Source organism: Limulus polyphemus, unplaced genomic scaffold, assembly GCF_000517525.1.
Source record: "Limulus polyphemus unplaced genomic scaffold, Limulus_polyphemus-2.1.2 Scaffold812, whole genome shotgun sequence".
Lineage (NCBI taxonomy): Eukaryota > Metazoa > Arthropoda > Merostomata > Xiphosura > Limulidae > Limulus > Limulus polyphemus.
Window position 1 is genome coordinate 204,922 of NW_013666422.1, and position 21,081 is coordinate 226,002.

A 21,081-nucleotide genomic window follows, 5' to 3' on the forward strand; every position below is an offset into this window, starting at 1 on the left:
AATATACCTTATAGCAGTAAAAACACAGTAACAGTCTTCCTGGTGCTCGACCAGATTCCCAACAAGCGAGAAGAACATTCCACTTGAAGAGATATGTTTCATATCTTTGTAAAGAACACTCCACTTCGAAGAGATATGTTTCATATCTTTGTAAAGAACACTCCACTCGAAGAGATATGTTTCATATCTTTGTAACTGCTAAGTCAAGAATTCCCATCTTACCTTGCCTCATCTCTCGGTATCTAACGCGCATATTTATCAGTTCAGTCATAAGCTGCTGTGTTCAGATGCCATATAGTTTGTTTGTTGTTAAGCACAAAGCTGCACAATGGGCTATCGCTGCTCTGCCCACCACGGGCATTGCAACCTGGTTTCTAGCGTTGTAAGTCGGCAGACATACCGCTGGGCCACTGGGAGGCTGCCATATAGTACAGTGTAGACAAACAATACTCTGATGGTGAAATATTTTACAAAGTTAGTAATTTAACGCAAAAAGGAAGTTCCAAAAAGTGCAACCAGTGTGAAAATAACCATGTATCATGTTGAAAAAATTAGGATCGTTAAAACTTACGATGCGCATTCGATAAGGTGAATAGTTACTTGAATTTTCATCCCTGTTTGTTTCTTTTTTTCCTTTTGGATATTTGCGCAAAGCTACACAAGGGCTGTTTGTGCTAGCCGTCCCTAACTGATAAACTAAAGGAAAGACAGCTAGTCAACAGCACCTACCGTGAACTCTTGGGTACGTTAATCGAATGATAGGGGATTTGACCGTCACTCTTATAACGCAACCAATCAAAGCGTGGCACGCAATTTTGCTACAGCGAAACGCAAACCATAGACCCTTGGATTTTCAGTTCGGTTCACTAACGATTAGGCCACGCCCGGTTCTTTTATCTTAGTTCAAGTATTCATAAATATTTTGAAGTTAATTGATAAAAATACTATGTTACATTCTTGCGTATTATTAAGCTTCTTTTTTTTTCTCACATATCAGAAATAAATAAATATATAGGAGTCGGCACAAGAAATAACGAAGTTAGGCTGGCGTGAAATAGTTGCAGTCTCAAAGATAATTTTACTAAATATTGTTTCAGTTACAATGCTTCAAAGGAGTAGGGGACACTATCTAAATCAATAAACCATGCAGACGAAGAACGTACCTTGGAGCTCAGTTGGAGGAGGAAGAAACCGAAGCATGTTGTTGAAAGTGTGGTAGCTTTTGAGTGGGTATGTCCACTCGGTACTAACTCTTTGTCAAATAATTAAAGACTGCCCCAGTAGTCTGCCAAAAACAGTGTTATGCATACTGTTAAGCCTCCAGACTGGTTATTCACAGATGGTAGTAAATCAGACTAGCAAAGAAAAGTAAGCTTTTAAGAGTGTCACGTGATTCCAAGTAAATGAAAAAGGCCATTTAACTTGGGCTATGCCCCAAGCAATTTTCAACAAGATGTTTTACTAATCTTACTTCTGAAACAGAAGAATTTTTCCTCGTCTACGGAAGCAACGTTGCTGTCATTGGCAGAAGTTTTGGAAAGCACTTAAAACTATGCCAGCTAAAAGTAAATCCAGAGATATTCTGCTATCTTTCGATAAAGATTTGTATTTTTAGGTCATCTTTATAAATGAGGCTGAAATTTACTTTAACACAGCAATTATGAAGGATATGAGTGTTTTTATACGTCTGCACCTGCAATATGCGTGTTTTGCAATAGGATTGATTATGTCGTGCTGTTAAAGCAGATATCTATTAATAAATATTTATCTGAGATAAATTGTGTCCGTGTAAATGCGACATATGTTTGTTTTTTCGGGATTTTATTCTATTCAAGATTACTGCGATATTTCCCTAGCAGAACAGTTGACTTTGTTTGGATTTGAGAAAACCAGATAAACCTTAGCAGTTACATTCGTAGAGAGACGTATTTACTGGAGAAAGAGGAATTGGTAAAACTGAAATAACACCTCGCGTTGAATGTGAAAAAAAAATAGATGATGGTTTTAAAACAGAGAAGTACTCTGTGTTATACTCATTATCAGAAAAACCGGACCTATTTCCAGACATGAATAGGATAGTAGTATACGTTTTTTGTAACATATAGAGAGTGTCACGAATATATTAGCACGAAAAAGAATAAATTAAATTACAATTAAAGTAAATATTGATCGACCTTGAGAATAAATTATCTCAAATATTATTGATAATGAAATTGAACCAGTCTATTTTGAAACCAGTCTGTTGTTTAAGCTGAAATTAAATTGATGATTTTTTTTTGGAAAAGTGTTCAACATTATGCTAAATTATTTTTATGATCGATCCGTTTGTGTTTTGTTATCATTTTAAACAGCGATTAATTATCCTGTTTTTGAGCACAAAAACATCAATATTTTATTTTGGATTTATCCGCTACGTTGGCCGTTATAAGTTGTAACCATCCAGTTAATTAGTTGTTCATTTCAGGATTTACTATTGTGGTTTGTATCCGAGTCACGTGTTTTCTAACTCAATGTACTGTAATATGAATTAGCATATTCTTAAAGAACCAGGAATATAAACTTATGCTGTTTCAAGGATTCAAAAGCAAACAATTGAGCTTCGTATAATGTTATGGCCTCCAAAAATATAGTCTGTAAGTATTTACTGTTACATTATGTATATCTCTGGCATAATGCTAGTTGGTGTTTATTTATTTTTTTGTGAAAGATAGACATCTGAACTAAGACTTTTTTAATACTGATTAATAAATTTTCTCGTTTCATCAGCGGATTCTTTGCCTACGTATCTTATTTCTAGATTGAAAATCCTAATCAGGCATTAATTGGAATGCTCAACGCAACTCCTCTCGCAGATTGGATATTTTCGACCTTAAACACCAGTGAACATGCTTATACGGATATATCACCATTGCAATTGGAAGAATGGTGGTGGGAAAAAATTCAGGTTAAGCCTGATTGGCTGCAGCTTCAGAAGACTTTAGAATGGGTATGGCAGGTTCATACGTTTGGCTTGGCATGTCTGTTCCTCTTCATGGCTTGTGTATCCTTTTTCACGTTCTTGAGTCTTCAAGCCCAGTTATCTGCACGACCAAATTTGTCCACTCTGAGCGTTTGCCTCTGTATTTCAGGAGTGACCCAATCCTTGGGTCTTTTCATCGATCCATATGGTTCCAAAGAAGTAAGTCTTTTTTGTTTGTTTGCATGTGAAGTCAAAGTCCTAAATTAAACTATTCTTATAAATTTAAACTAGTAAAGAGTTTATGTCGAATATGTAAATCAAGGTTTTTCCTCGAAAAATATTAATGAGTTAAAAGTCGTGGTCACAACTGTAGAATAAGCAATTATGAAATGTAAATAATTCTTACAAATTTATTAAAAATGAAGATCAACTTGAAAAGTTGAGATACGTGTATCGTATACATACATTATATTACTGCCGTATAAAAAGTCCAGGTAACAGTGAAAATAATAATAAGAAAATCCTGATGAATGAATATTTACGAGTATCATGTGAGACAAATATCAGACTAATTTAATCACAATAGATACGGAATTAAGCTGTAATTTCCAAGATTATGCTAAAAACAAAGTCTTGATAAAATGTTAACAATTAATGACAAAAGCAAAAGTTCGAGTACTGTGTTTCTCGTGGCTTACAACTTTTCCTATTAGTTGCATATTTCTTCATTTATTCTATTGCTTAGCTAGTTTATATACAGTTGAAAACCTGAAACTAATTCTTATATTCTTATTAATCACTTACTTCAAAGTAAATGTTATTCCTTTTATTTCACTTACGTTTTATGTAATTACAAATCTCATTATTATAAGTAAATCATAAAATAATTTATTTGGGATCATCTATCTACTATGTTGTTCCATTCTAAGTAAACGTGTATTCCCACATTTAACTAGTCGTTTATTTTATAATTTATTCCTGTGGTTTATGAACAAGTCATGTGCTTCCTAAATCCTTAGTTTTAAAGAAAGTTGGTGTTGAAATGTTGTTAGTGTTGTAGCTGCTTAGGTTAATACTGAAAGTTAGAATAACATTTATCTTTATATTATTTCTAACATAATGATAAGTTTTCTGTAGCGTTTCGTCAATGGCTGATACTTTACTGAAGTTACAATGATTTTATAAACAATAAAGTTAAAGAATTTAAAGAGCACTAAAAATCACTTTGTTAGCTTAAAAATTAGTTTATCGAATAACTTATCGATACTTGCGAAACAAGACAGTTGCTAATTAATCGCAAAATAGTGTGTTTAAAACTGTGTCAACAATTAGTAAAGTCAGCACATCAGAGAAAAAAATTGAGTGATTCAAGTCACAATAATTCACTTATTATCTATGAACATAAATTATAAAAACATAATCAGTGCAGGTAACTTTTACAAACCTATAAATTGGCAAGACAATGTTAACTACAAACCATCACAAGAAGCATCTAAAAAAGTTTTCTCTAAACAGTGCATTGTAAAAAGTAATAGTTTTATACAAACACTGAACAACAAAATATTTTGAAGTTAAAAGTTTTAAAAACACTTTCTTTTCTTCCCTTTAGTAAAGCAAGAAATATTAGTAGCAATAATATAAAATGATAAACGTGAGCGTTGACTGTCACCGGTAAAAGGTATTTATTTTCAAATGAGAGTAAACTTTTAGATGTTATGTATTAACAACTTGCTTTACACTCAGATGATGCCCAACGTTTTGACTGCCATCCTAGGAGACTTAACTTTTCCTTGTTTACTGTCTTCTCTTTCGTTCCTGCAAATCGATTTTCAACACATCATTCAGATTAATGTGGATCCTTCTAGCGTCACTAATGAGACACTTTTGTCAGTGATCATCACGTCACATTTCTTTCTGGTACTTGCCGCTGACATTCTATGGACGCTAAAAAGTAGTTATCAGGTAAGATATAGGTTTGTTTGCATAAGTTGACATTATCTAACTATATACAGTAACGCATATTCACAGGTACACCGCAAAGTATTAAATATTATGATGGTTTGACATGTTTAAAATGTATTAGATACAGCATTCAAAATTCTATTTTTAGGTTATATGGCTTGTTACTCAGCTCATTTTCACTGCATGGGGAATCTACTTGAGTTCTTCTTGTCTGTGGAATTATTCCAAATTTTTGCGATCACTGGTCAACTTCCCTTTAGTTTTCCTCTCCCGAAATGACCTGAGCTTTAGCAGTCAGAAAGGTTTCTATCACTTAGGAAGGCCCGCCCAGACGAGTATAACGACAGTTACTAAAAGTAGATTGGAAGTCACCTCTAGTCGGTCCAAGTCCTATGACTACATGATTCAAGCACCACAAGGTGGTCTCACTTATGACCAAATAAAGAGCTCTTCTAAGACTACCACAGCTGAAGGCATTGGTAAGCTCAAATGACGCCATTTTATCATGGCTTTCTATTGTGAATTAAATACAAATATATTTTTAAATATGACTATGTTTTGCCAGTATTAATCTAAAATTGTAGTCTTCTTTATATATATTTTATTCTCTTTAATTAATGTTTTCATTGAGACGTAATTATATTTTTAATAATGTAACAACTTGAACAAGTAGCGTTACGTCAGCACATTAATTGTAAAAAATAATTGAGTTTTTAGTTTACATAAGTACATTGTCTATATCATTAAATAATAAATGCGAGGTTTAATCCTTATTGTCAGTTCTGTGACAATTTTCAAATTAAAAGTAAAACATATCTGAGATAAGTTCGTTAGTAATGCTTGTGAGATTACAGATTTGCTTGTTTGTTTGTATATAAGCACAAAGCTACACAGTGGGCTATCTGTACTGTGTCCACCATGGACTGAATTATATAAACACGTCATTAAATATTTTGGCTACATCATCTTGCTATTCTGATCATCCACTTATCTTTGGAAATCTTCCTCTGTTTTGGTGTGGATTGTACAGCCTTACCATGTCACATGATGAAATTCAGTCATATCAATATTTACATTATAACAACTTTTCATCTTATCACCATCTGATTTAAGTATTTCTTGGGTAAAAATTTGTGTTGTCAGTTGTGTTACTCAGCCTCACTGCATGCTCTGTGTACCTCTTCTGAGTAATAGTCCTCAGATTGGAATTAAAGAAGGTCCATTGGCACTTTCACTTCTCTTCCAAATATCAGTAATGCTGTTCATAGATTCGTATATTGCTGTTCGATAACTCAGGAGTAGAAGTATAAGATATTGATATGTTCTATGATGGCCATCCATATAATTTATTAATTAATAGTATATTGTTGTGTCTCTCTATTACAAAAAGATTGAAGGGCCGTAGAGCTGATCTTTCTGATTCTAAGAAATTTAAATATTTCTGTAAGAAAGGCTGATTCAATGTCCCAAGAATAGCATACGTTTCTGGACATTTGGTGAAACAGTCCATCACGACAAAGATGTAATTATTTTCACTGTTTCTCTGTACTAAATGACCAAAAACGCTGACAGCATATCTTTCCACCCTCTCTCTCTTTTTCTTTGTGGGCATTTTTTCTCATTGGAGTTTACATGATTGACATCAGTCCACTACAAATTCCCAGCACACAACAAAGTAAAAGCGTTCTCTTATTTTCTTAACCCGTAAGTGTCGAGCTGTTGGAAGGTTGTACGAGTAATGGAGGGCGTCCGATTGTAGTGGCTGTGAAAGTACAAACTAAAGTCCTAATTTCTGTCCACTTTTATCTTCCTATTTTTGACAAAGCAAGCCTTCTTGTAGGCATAATAAATGCCACTGTGTCAATTGTATCTATCTTTTGGCTGTATTAAACCAATGTCTGCCATGGCAGTCATTCTGCACCATTGTTGATCTACTGTTTGTTTGTAGAATGTCACATAAAGCTACTCGAGGGTTATCTGCACTTACTGTTCTTAATTTTTAACTGATAGACTACAGGAAAGGTAAATAGTCAACACTGCCCACCACTAAGTCTGAGGCTGCTCTTTGCCGATAAATAGTGGGGTTGACCACTCCATTATAATGCTCCCAAAGCTGAGAAAATGAGCATGTTCGGTGACAATATTCGATCTCGCAACCCTCAGATTGCGAGTCGTGTGCCCCTATTACCAGACCATGCCAGGCCATTACTCAGCTAAATAATCAGCTTAATCCTATCATGATTGATGAGCACCTTTCAAGTGTTGTACACAACTGCATATCAATTTCAAAGTTTAAGTAAAAATAATAACCATAACTTTATTTTAATGATGTTTTTCACGTGATTTCTTTCTCATTCTGTGATCTTCATTAATGCACCCCTGGTTCCCACTCTTTTATGATCTCACAGCATTTTATGTGAACAACTACTACTAAACCCAGCTTTGAAAATATCTACAAGTAAAGTTTAAATATAGGGCATTTTGCTACTTCACACTATGCCACTCAAAAAAGTTAAATTGCAAATGTCGACACAGGTGCCTGAATATTGGGGGTGGTGCCTAATTTTAGTTACATAGGAAGTTAAACATTTCTCATTTATTTAGTTTCTGTGCAGTTGTAGCATAAATACATGGTCCTGAAAACCTTGAAGTTTGCCTTGTTCTAGTTTTTGCTCCTTTTTTCTCTATAGTTGATTATGTTTATTCTGCCTGATGGAATATTGCGGTAACAATATTGAAAGAATCACCTACTGCAATATCCTTTGCTGGCCTAATGGATGATGTCTTTTTGTTATAACCAACGAATGCTGTGAGAGAAGAATCGTGAGGTTACGCTGTCAACTGGACAAAAACATCAAGTTTACCTGTTGAATTCAAATGCGCTCTCTTGATTCAGTTCTATTAGGAGATCATGGAATAAAGACCATATTTGAGATCATCGTGTTTTAGTTATGCAAAGATCAATCTTGAGAAAGTGAAAGTTTTGGGACTAAACATGTCCTATTGGATAATTGACTGAGGTCCTGATTGTGCAAGTATATACGCTACACTTCTTTTTGCTTAGTAAGAAATATTGTGTTTGTTAAATTAAAAACTTGTTTTCCAATCTCATTATTTCTCACACACAAGAAATTTCAGTCAAGTTTTCAAATACAGACTGCTCTACCAAATTCCTGGTTGACCTTTCTGTTACTAGCGGATATATCTATCTGATATTTGTAAGGAAATCAGTTTAACTGAGAATACTCAGTTGCAACAGAAGGTTCCAAAGAACGAAACCAGATATAAGTGTGCACAAAGAACAAACACTTAATAACACTTTCACAAATTACAATACTTATTTGTATTGTAATTTATTTACAGCACAACAAACCATACAGTAAAACTCGAGGGCAAGTGATTAATGAGTGTATGTGTGAAACTGATAAAAGCGAAACGAAGACATTATTGAATGAACCCTTATTATTACAGTGTGTTCATCGTTGTAGTTTAAACTAGACTATAAATAAAGATAAGAACCCAAATTCAGTTAAGGCCCGGCATGGCCAGGTGGTTAGGGCGTTCGACTCGCAATCTGAAAGTCGCGGGTTCGAATCCCCGTCATACCAACTTGCTCACTATAATGTGACGGTCAATCCCACTATTCGTTGGTAAAAGAGTAGCCCAAGAGTTGGCGGTGGGTGGTGATGACTAGCTGGCTTCCCTCTAGTCCTACACTGCTAAATTAGGGACGGCTAGCGCAGATAGCTCTCGTGTAGTTTTGCGCGAAATTCAAAAACGCACCAAATTCAGTTAAATGTAAAGTTAACAGCAGATCTATTCAAATTGTGTTAACTTCAAAACAAGTTTAAATCAAAAATTCAAACGTTATCTTAACGCTAAAACTAACTCACAAAATCTAAACTTTCTTCAAAAACATACTATTCACTGAAGTCAAAAATAATACAATACAATGTTTATTCACTTTAGTTATTTCGCTACAAGTACGTTAGCACTAAAACGAAAGTGAAACCAAATTTCGAATTCGATGACGAGGAACCCACTTTGAGACTAATAATGGTTGGAGACGGCTTGAATGGGTAATGAAGAAAAACTTTAATATAAGTTTAACATAACAACAAATGTACAACGGGTCATCGGGTGATGATGACAAAACCTCGTCGAAACATTACCCATTCAAGCCGTCTCCAGCCATTATGAAACCAAATTTGTTTACGGAAAGTCATAAATCTTAGGAGCCATAAGGGCTCTCAGTCTAAAGTGAAATTTAACTCCGCTAACCACACAGAGAAGCTGAAAGTCAGTAACTCACACCTCTCTGCGTCCAATAGGGGAACTGTGAAAAATAACACAACTTTAAATTTATACTTTTATATTAAAGGGTTGGAAACATCTAATAGGTTTCCTTAATATATATCACTAACAGCTATCTCTATAACAACTCAGCTCAAGCTTCAACTCATTCTGCATCATGCATTCTTATGTAGCATTCTTCTATTTCTTCTCCTTCAATAATCCGAATCATTCTTCTTCATCATCACCAATTTCATCGTTTTTTTATCGTAGCTCGAAGCTTCATTCTCTTCTGCCATTTGGCATTTTTATTAACACCAACGGAAGTTTTTCTCTGGTCTCTTTTACGGTTTACCTTTTCTGCAACTGATATCATGTCATGATCCCATTCACATTTGCTGCATTTGGTAGTACGTCGGGTATCTTGCTACTTTATACTTATTTTTGAATGTGATATTTCTGACATCTGTCCTCCGAGATGATTACTGGCTCCACGAGAATCTCTAAATATATTGTATTCATTACTTCAGGCACTTTGATAAAAACTTTCAATCAAAAAATAAAATAATTGTATCTCTTCCATTCTTTTCAGTCCTGGGATTGACTAACACCGTTGTATTACTCATGTAACAGTGCTTATTCCATAAAAGTTGCAAGAGAGTCAAGTTAATACCGGATGTGTGCCTCCCGGTCTGATCGATTCATAGATTCGTTGTTAAACACTCTAAATAAAACATATGTGGTAGAGGGGACATTAGGCAATGAAAATTAAAACAGTATTTACTTACCTTTTTATTGCTCATTTCTTTCATTTCACATAACAAAAACTAGAATCGCATTGCAATATGAAATAAAAATAAAACAATCACTATACGAAGTTATTTCCTTTGCGAGTGCCTCCCGGTGTGTCTCATCAATAAGTGTCCGTGCTAATACAGCTAAAAATCGGGATTAGATACCTGCGGTTGTCGGAGCACAATAGCTCATTGTGTAGCTTTGTATTTAACAGTAAACAAACAAATCAAGTTGGGATAGTGTTGACAACCTAATAAATATGCAGTAATCGGACATTTACACCTAACACTTAGTTCTTGTTTACCCCTTTTGAACATCAGAATGTTATAGTGTCACCTTAAACAAAAGTTGGGATAGTGTTGACAACCTAATAAATATGCAGTAATCGGACATTCACACCTAACACTTAGTTCTTGTTTACCCCTTTTGAACATCAGAATGTTATAGTGTCACCTTAAACAAAAGTGAATAACAATACGTTATTATCCAACCTAATAAATATGCAGTAATCGGACATTCACACCTAACACTTAGTTCTTGTTTACCCCTTTTGAACATCAGAATGTTATAGTGTCACCTTAAACAAAAGTGAATAACAATACGTTATTATCACTGAGGTTGTTTTAGACCGTTTACAGGAAGATAAAGTTTAAACTACAGCGTGTACATATTTATTATTTCAATAAGTAAACAAAGCATTGCATGAGTACTGCAAATGGTCAATAAATAGTTTAAGACTTTTTAAAAATAAAACGAAAAATAATCTTTATAACAAATATCACTTTTTTTGAGTGACACAGCAGGTGAAAACAGTATTACATTTCAAACCAGATGAAAAATGTTTGCTGCTGTACCGACGCAAGCATAGAGTGTGTTACACTGCGAGATGTTAACAATACTTATGTAAGTCGGCACAAAGAATTAAGGTTTCTTCGTTTGCAGTTAAGCACAAAGCTACAGAAAAGGCTATCTGTTCTCTGCCCACCACGGGTATCGCAACCCGGTTTCTAATGTTGTAAGTCCACAGACATACCGCTGTGCCACTGGAGGGCAAGAATTAGGAAAAAAAACTTATCAGCCGCATACAAAAAAACTTAATAAACCGACTACGCCACTATAAAGTTAAATCACAAATTTCGGCACAGGTGTCTGAATATTGGGGGTGGGGTATAACTGGCACTAAAAATGGTTTAGCCACCACCCCAACCCCCATTGTTGTGCCTATGAACGTGTCTGAATGTTGCAATGACTCAGCGGTAAGCCCGGGGCCTTATAACGTTAAAAATCGGGATTCGATACTCGCGGTGGATACAGTACATATAGCTCATTTTGTAGCTTTGTGCCTAACAACAACAAAAATTGATAATAGTTGGTGGTGGGTGGTGTAGATTACCAGCCATCCCTCTATCACTTTAAAATCAGGCACAGATAACTTTCGGGTAAATTTTGGGCGAAATTCAATAAACAAACAATAAAATAATCACATAGACGCATAAAAATGTCATATCTGAGTCTTTCTGTATTTCAGATAATGAAATCTGCCGACAAAACAAACGTTACTTGTTTTTTTGCATCATTGTCGGCGAGAAAAAGAGAAATAAAAAAGGTGACCCTACGCTTCATATAGCTAGTATATTTGATTTTTTAAAAAGAATTACGATACTCATATCGTTTTTCTAAGTAGAAAATATATGTATGATAGTAATTATGGGACCATGAACAAAGCCGTATTAACTTTTTGTAGGTACCCTATTTTTATGTGTTCTATTTATTTTTTCCTTTATTCAGATAAGATGGAAATAATCAATTTAACAATGATTTGCAAAACATGCACAATTTAACAATTGTGGTAAACTTTGCCTGATGGCAGAGCAGTTTTATCAGGATAACGGAAAGATCTTTTAAAGTCTTGGAACACTAATATTTTCTTGATTTCAGTGTTCAAGAATTTCAAAACTCAAAACATATCATTCCAAAACTTCCAAAACACTCAGTCTAAAAGAATAAAGGAATAAAAATAGTATTAAAATAAACACGAAGATAAAGAGAACATACACAAACTTCCCTTTTTGATATAAAATTCCACAGGCATGATAACAGTCTTCAAATCCATACACAATATTTACGAAAATGTAACATAATGTGTACACATCGCAATAGGCCCCTTTTCATGTGTGGCCTATGGCGCCATTGTTAACCCGCCCTTGCCCTTTGGACATTTGTAAGAGGTCCCCCAACCTTTTACACTATTTACGGCAGCCTTCAGGTAAGAATAGTATCTGCTCTAACAAGAGGTTCAGCAGAATATTTATCATGGAGTTAAACTGTAGTCTGACCTGACTGAACTGAGGAAAGATAAGTAACAACAGATATGACAGAAAAGACAAAACAACTTCATTTAACTCTCGTCAAGCGAAAAACAAACAATTTAATTCAATCGTAAATAATACTCGCAAGACAAAGAAGTCTTGAGAAAGACAGAACTATGTCTGGAAGAAATATCTAGATAAGACTGAGAGACGCAAGTTCTATCTGTTAATTCTGATTAGGTCAAATCTTCCAAAATAAATCTGTCGTTCACATCACCTGGTCATCGCATTAGCAAAAATAATAAAGCCAGAATCGTCAGGTATTTCTAAACCCCTACACAACTAATTCTACTAAAAAACACATTAACACTGATCTAAGGAATTATTCAGCGTAACTTTCCATGGGACAGTCCAGAAATACAATAAGTGACTAGTACAAGAATAAGGACACCATATTCCAAATCCAGCTGTCCGAACGTTATACGTTCAACAAGTGTACCAAACGCGTGTAAATGTGAAAATGTTTTAACTTCCTAAACTACAAGGAAATAAAACATCTCACGCTTCATATATCATAATATTACAATCAATAAGACATACCTGTTCATTGCACAGTTGAATCTGTTTACACTTGGAGGAAATTACTTGTGATTTTTCTTTTCTGTGAAAAATAGTTTTGATAAGCTTCTTGGGGCGCAGTCATTATTTTGTTATATATTTTCATCTTTAAATTGTCACCTGTTAGGATATTAACTTTTTACATGTTGTCTAGAAGGTCTAGGTAATCAATATTATACATATAAAAGATACTTTAAGTCCCTTAATTACAATTCAAAATATTCAAACACAGTTTCTCTTCACTCAATCAATTATTCATTGATCCGATAACATACTTTTCCTATTTTAGTTTTGCCCTTTTCATACCTTTTTATTTTGTATCATTTTCTCAACAAAATATGTGCAAAGCTACATGTCCATATTGCTGGCAAAGCCTAAGGGTTCAGTATTTGTGTCCTGTTGCCGCACTTTGGGGCCACAAGTGCGCTATAAGAGTAACAGACATATCCCACTATTCGTTTGGACAAGATTAACCGAAGAGTTGACGGTGAATGCCGTTGACTATCGCTATTTCCTCTATTCTAGCAGTTTGAAATAAGGGACAGTTATACGTAAATAATTCTTGCTTAGCTTCGTGTGAAAGTTCCTAATTTTATATGACATTTGCTTTTCATCAGACAATTAATAACCATTGTATATGTAATATGTTGTCTTGAATTTATGTTAATTTTACCAAGTTTCAGCACGTTAGTTCTTAAGTAAGGTGCTGCACACTATTTTTCATAAACTGCGCCCTCTGCTAGCTGAATGTTTAATAAATTGTTTGAACACATGTTTTAGACATCTGAGCTTAACATTACCCAAGTTGATTAAATCCGTTTTGTTTTGTTTTTGTAAACATATATCACTTTTTTTTAAATCTCTATCCGAATAAGAAATTCACGAAATGCCATGATTCAAAATATGATGAATATTTGCTGTAAAATTCCCATCAATGCCATAAGTGTAGCTACCAGTTTGGCAGCCAATTTTAATTTCATTCCTTTAAGTCGCACGTTCAATACTTTCTTGGCTGCACCTTTTTTTTTCCACCTAAGGCGTTTTTGATTAGATACCAAGACTTTTGTCAATACACACCAACAAACAACAGTAATTAATAAAATGACACTCGATAGTAACCAACATTAGCTTTAGGATCGCAACCCTATTATTCGGAATAGACCTTTACTTTACAGAACCAACCAGATTCTTTAAAATATATGGTGGTAGCTTTCCTCTCTAAAACAGTGTTAATAGCTTCCTTCACAGTAACGCTATGGAATATAGATTAACAGTTTCTTGTCATCACCTCCATGCACTCGGTACAGCCGTATCAAGCATCATTATTTATGCTAATTGCTTAAACTAATATCACGAGACGCTAAATGCTCTTTAATTAGGATAATTTCATAAAATTTAGTAAATTTATGCTTAAAAATTTGCAATGAATAACCAATAATAACCGTCCATCTGTATGATTCGTTTGAAAACTTGAGCTAGAAACTGCTAATCTAGTTTGGTTGGCCTAACCAATACTTATGTATCTGCACGTCCTTTCACCTTACAGTTTTGCTGCTCTAAATCAGCCGTCTTTAATCCGAATGACAAAGAAACTAAAAAAGATACACCTTTACTTTTAGGTGAAGTTGTCATAAAACTTTTAGACCGATAGCTTTCGTGACTTTTGCATAGGCGTGCGCAAAAATTTACGTCAAATTTGAGCGGTTTTTGTTGAATAACTTTGCACATATGGCTTGTATTTACACCAAACGAGACTCCTAATTGTAAGTTGAAAAACTCTATTAGTGTAACAAAACAAGATCCATACAAGTTAAGTGTGTTTTTCTAACAAATAAAATTTCCGTACTTTTGGTGCGATGAAAAAAAAAGGAAAAACCCAATCAAAATTGGAGATGTTATATCTCAGGAATTTCTTAATGGATTGCCTTGAACTTTGGTTCGTGAAGTAAGAGTCCAGTAGCTCACATCCACTGAAAATATATATATTAGTTTGGATTACCACAATCCGAGATACCGAAAGTGGAAAATCGCTAAACTATCACTCCTGTTAATAACAGTGTGTCCTGCAGCAGGCTGTTTTCGCCACACTACCGTGTGTCTTGAAAATACAAAATTGAAATTTTATAGGCCTTTTTTTTTCTCTTATCCCTCAGGCTCTGTCGTAGTTATTACAATTGATGAATGAACTCCGAAACGTGCAACGTCATCAACATTTCCTGTAATTGTATTTTGTAGAAATTAGAGGGTTCAACTTAGCCCCCCTTCCCCCAAGATCTTGCTGAAATGGCAACAGTGGTTGTTTTCAATGTTTTAAATAAGCACAAACTTTTAAGATAATATGTCAAAAAGTACAAGATATTGGTAAAGCTGTTGGATGTGGAGAACATGGTCAGTATGTGAAATAAAATATGTCATTTCATACGTACGTACCTTACCATAAAGCTTGAACTGATTTTGATCTTCCACAGCATCATCACATTTTCGTAAAACTGTGAGACTACTGCACAGTGAAATCTAAGTAAAGACGATGGGTAGGCATACAGACGGTGATGTGTAATGTTGTATATGGTGTCTAACAGCCTCTTCTTTTATGCACAGTGTGAAAATTTTAATGAATGAATTAGACAGCATACCAGTTATGAATTGGTAAATATATCAAAGAATCATGATAAATGGCGTATTTACTGCACTGTGAATTTCAAAGCCTCGTTAGCAGTTAAGTTAATAAACATACATATAAATTAAAAACGAAACTACCCTAAAAGCACTGGAATTGTTGTGAACATTAACATTTTCTTCATATTTCAAACTAAGAAAATAATTCTCTTCACATTTAATTTGTTATACAGATCACAACGATTCTTCAGTAACTAAACCTCAGTCCAACTGTTTCATCATTTCACCAGAAGCCAGGAAAAGTCTATCATATGAAATCAACAGCTGTTTAGACCAGCCAACCATGCCAGCCAACTCTCAATTAGTTCAGCCATTACAAACATTCCGTCTAGAGAGTAACAGCACTGGACCGTTTATTGTAAACCGTTTTAATTTGTTTGAAAGTATCCGAAATATAATGTAAAAAAGTAATAAAAATATTATCTTAACAAAGCTGTTATAGATGTTAACAAACTATTGTACCTAATTAAGGAGGAATCCATAAACATGTCTTAACTGAGGAATTATCTTGATAAAATAAGTTACGCTGTAACTGAATGATTAACTTATAAATATTAGGTACTCAGTCATACTTTATGGCTCTGTGACTGGTAGCCAAAAATGCCATAACATATTGACTCAGTTCAATGTGTACTCAAACTTCCACAACTCAGAGTCAATATATACTGTTGACCACCGATCACAGAGCCATAACCCATTGATTCGACACGTAATCGTAATTCTAACTTACATCATGTGATTGTCTACATTATAATTGACTTGATTGACTACACGTTGGGTCAATTCATTATGGCCTTAATAGCCATATTAATAATTATACTGTTTAACTTTATGTTTAAGCTTAAGCTTGATGTTAGATCTCTTACAAGTGGTGGTCTATTTATTTAGCTAGTTATTTTTATTTCTGTATCGCCAATATGTACATAATTATAACACAAAAAGTTTATAATTTAATGTATTAAAGCTAAACATAACATTGCCAAAACTTATGCATTCTACATTTGTCGTATGTGATCTAACATCGACCCTCTTTCAAGTACACAAAATGTATAAATGTTATAGGTGTTGACGTTTATTTGCAAAATGTGAAAAATGTAATGATAAATAACAGGACTTGCTATAATTCATTTTGGTCTTGAAGCAATTGTGATTTTTGTTTTAATTGAAGCAATGTTTTGATTAAATACTGTTCCCAAGCTTGAATACGCAGCATGATAATTAAGGCCAGAAAAAAGTTTATGCGATATCCCCGTATATAAATGGTATCAGACATAGGTTAAAAAAATTAAATATTCCCTTTTGCAACACAATATCTCATACCTAATTTGAGAGTTATAGAGTTATGCTTTCACTTCAGATTTCATGGAAAGAAAATCTTTTAAACAGGTTACAGGCTTTTATTATATCACGTTGACGGTTGATATGTCAACTTTTCTGAATTTCAGCTGGGACATATTGATAACTCGGTGTCTTCTTCCGGTGGTCAAGCTTCACAACAAAGAAGACGAACTTTACCAAACTTTCAGGCGATGGAACAAATGCCCTGCTGTGAATTTAGATCTAGTCGTTGTTCCTTGTATCAGTCTCAAAGGTTTGTAGGATATCATACAATACAAAGCTCTTGTTTTTTGCCATATCAGGAAATATCTATTGTGATATTTATAGGATGTATGGATCTAATTCTGAAATGCCCTTTATTATTAATTGTGATTGAATAATTATATATATTGCTACATGTTAATTCTTGTCTGTGCTATTATGTAGGGATGCTGCAAATGCCATCCCTACTATCTTGTTTGCATTGTCTTTGAAGGATTGATATTAGCCATCCCTACATTTACCTCCTTTTTTGAAAATTTTTTTCTTTACTTGCTTGCCTGTTTTTTTAATGCAGTGTTTCAGTAAACATAGGAAGGTTGTATCTATAACCAAGTTCTAAATACAATGAAGTTCCAACTGTAATATTTATTGTTTATCTATTATTGGCTGTTTCACCATGTACTTAAGCTTTTTAAAGGAACACCAACTTTCTGTAAGAAAAGTAACTTCAAGGGCTAATGACAACATCATTTACACTAAAATTGTGATTTTTCTAAATTACTTCTAATTATTAATAATACTTATAAAAGCGGATGCTCCGTTTGAAACTATGTCATCTCAGTGAATTCGGTTGACACCATTGTTTTGGTTTTTGAGTTATCAAATAATAAGAAAAGAAGCAGAAGAAAGAAGAACAAATTTTGCTATGATATTTACAGACATTGCCAGAACTTGTGACTCAGTCATTACATAGATATTGTTATATAAGGAAACACTGTATGGTATTGTAAAGCTATGATAACCTGTTGAGGAGATATTTAAAATACCATTTCCATGAACAATCCGAGCCATTCTTTCACCGGCAATGCTACCGCCTGTCTGATAAGTTCTATTACGCTAATCACACGATTGTTGTTAACAGCATATGGCGATGTTGTTAGTTTTTTGTTAACATGGGGGTTATTTTTGTTACCGCTACTAATAATTGTTGGAATTAGAATTTTGACCCCGCACTATCTACACGTGTGCTAAACGGCCAGGTCATGACCCTAGGGTTCGGGTTAATTGTCCCTCATTTTGAGCTATTGAATAAAAGGAAAGCAGCCAATCAAGTCTATCTCTTACTTAAGACAACAAAGTATAATACTTTCTAAGCCTCTTAAGTCGTTAATAAGAAAGTTCTACTCACAGGTTAAACTTAAAATAATTTTCAAAGCGTCCTTTAGAGCAAAATATTTCTTCAAATAAATACAGTATTATTTACCTACCTCTTTTCGCTCTTGGGTTGTATATAGATATATGTTTGGTGACTGTAAGGCTGCCTATCTTGGTAAAACTAAAAGACATTTTGCCGTTCGCATTCATGAGCACATGGGAGTATCACGGTTAAGTCCATTCATTTCGGTGATCCGAAAGTTCTATATGAAACTGGACATCCGATAACTCACTCATGATTCGCAATTCGTTGTAATGGTAATTCCGATCTTAAACCAAAGAACGTTTATCTATAAATCAAATCTCCCCTGTTCGAAATATAACACAGTTTTATTATACAATTAATTTGTTTCAAAGGAAGCTGTTCAATGAAAATTATCTTCTAAATAACAACTTTGTACAAAGCATGTTTGTTAAAAAAATAAATGTTTTTAAGTTTATTTCCTCTCCTCTGCTGATACTATTTCTATATATATCATGAGCCACGCTAGTGGTTCATAATAGGGATCACAAGGAATTGCACAAAACCCTAACAGAACATTCGAGCAAAAAGGACCTTAAACAGTAAAGATTCAGTTCAAACAACACTTCTAAACCCTTACTATTAACTGCCAAGGCTGTGCACATACAAAAATGCACAAAAAAGCACTCATGTTAGATTTACAAGAAAAAGAAAATCCGTTTGTAATTCTTTTATTCATATTATTATTCTCTTGCCAGCCTACAACAAAAATAGCTTGGTATATTGCATCCAAACGTTTTGTAGAATACTAAATAAGGTACTGTGAAGATCGTAGGGGTATTGAAAAATCGATTTGTTTCTTCTACATTTTACATAGCCTTTTACATTTACAATATAAGTTTTCATTTTGAACTAGAATTCTAATTTTTTGACAGTCACTGAAGCAGTCGTCAACAATTTCGATCCATCGATTTGTAGTAGTCAGTGGTCCACTCAAGTTAAAAATAGTTTAAATCTTTGTCATTTCGGCCAATGATATTGCTCAAAAAAGGAAACTGAATTAAATCTATTTCCGCAATGGATCATCTTTTTCTGACAAACATGAGCTTATCCAGTTTGCAGATACGGGCGGTGTTAAAAGGAACTATCAGTTCTGTCTCTTTCAATGTAGAGGAAGTTTTTAAGTTATTCTATCTTCCTATACTGCCGTACCATTTAAATTCTTATGCCGGATTTTATTATTATTATTGTTTTATACAAATGTATGGCAAAAGTTAAAATTAACGACGTTTTCTTTTCATACTTTAATATTCAGAAATGAAGTTTGTAAATTAAAAGCTATGGTATTAGATCTTTCCTTTCTCTGTACATCATCTTTTGTTGATGTTGTTGTTGCTTTTCACAGTTTCGGATGATTAACAAGTGATTTTAATTTATTGTCGCCAACACATTTACTAAATAATGTATCCAATGGCAAGTTTTGTCAACTCTTGAATCATATTTCGAAGTTACCTTCAACTTGTTTTATACCAGTATGTATCTACAGTATACCACTACTCAACATCACAAATATATATTTGGCGTTTCAACCTGAAGAGCACCTTATGCGACCTAGGGACTAAACGATCAGTAAGAGAGTGCAAGATTATGGCTTAACTTTCTGTAATTTATAATTTCTGACCAGAAGGGGGTAATTAGTATACAGCAGCCAGCGCTTGCACGACAACTTTCAACCGAATAGCGGGACTGACTGACACTTTTACAACTCTAAGTGCGGAGTGTGTTCAGTGGTTAATCGTAGGTTTGAATCTTGGATCTTTCGATTTGCAGTCCGGCATACTAATCACTAGATTACGTCTGACCTATCTTTGTAGGATCTGTCAATTTTATGAAACTAACGTTTAAATCCGTGTTTTCATAAAATAAACTTTCAATGCCATCAATTTAAACATTAACAAAACACTAAATTTTTTGATACAAATAATTTATACTAACCTAATGGTTTAAATTTCTAAAGGTGTTTTCATTTATTAATTTTCTAATCTGCACTATATCTTAATTTATTTCCTTAAAGCTGCACTACCAATGTACAACAATAAATTAGATATCATATTTCTTACTTGGCCACAATGTTGAAAAATATTTTCCTACTTTTCCAAAAAGAAAGAAAGAAGGATATTGACCGCAATTCATTTACATTATTATTTCTAAGTTTCCTTTAGCTCTCCTCTCCTCCATGGAGTATCAAATTCACTTCTTTGTTTAACCAACTTAATTAATTTGTTACTTTCATCCTAGCTTTACAAATCTCTTGTGTAATTGTGTTATAAATTTTTATAATATCCGAGAAATTCTTAGGCTCTTATTTTATTAATTAATTTTGAGATGAAAGTAATTGTCCAAGCTGGTTGACTACATGATGAAAATAGCTTGAGACTTTATCAAATGATCATATTTTACAAGGATCAGGTGTAACTAGTCGTTAATGTGTCCAGATTGAGTACCCGAGAATTTGTGGTTCGCGACCTGTTGGCACGAAAATGCCCTCCGTGCTTTTGGGACGTAGCTGCACTATAAAATGGCAATCATAATCAAGTATTCGATCAAAGAAGAGTAGCCTAAGAATATATGGTAGATGTTAATTACATAATCAAGTATTTAATCAAAGAAGAGTAGCCTAAGAATATATGGTAGATGTTAATTACATAATCAAGTATTCGATCAAAGAAGAGTAGCCTAAGAATATATGGTAG

At 33.9% G+C, this 21,081-nt stretch overlaps 1 protein-coding gene across 1 annotated transcript in view; it reads left to right on the forward strand.

Moving 5' to 3' along the window:
• Positions 1 to 1,492: 1,492 nt before the first annotated feature.
• Positions 1,493 to 21,081, forward strand: part of LOC111086054 — a 28,946-nt gene continuing 9,357 nt past the window's right edge. Inside the window, exons 1-6 of the mRNA XM_022387425.1 lie at positions 1,493 to 1,565; positions 2,798 to 3,178; positions 4,703 to 4,921; positions 5,070 to 5,400; positions 15,786 to 15,970; positions 17,058 to 17,203. Of these exons, the coding sequence (XP_022243133.1) occupies positions 2,828 to 3,178; positions 4,703 to 4,921; positions 5,070 to 5,400; positions 15,786 to 15,970; positions 17,058 to 17,203 (1,232 nt within the window). The 5' untranslated portion in view covers positions 1,493 to 1,565; positions 2,798 to 2,827. The remainder of the gene's footprint in view (positions 1,566 to 2,797; positions 3,179 to 4,702; positions 4,922 to 5,069; positions 5,401 to 15,785; positions 15,971 to 17,057; positions 17,204 to 21,081) is intronic.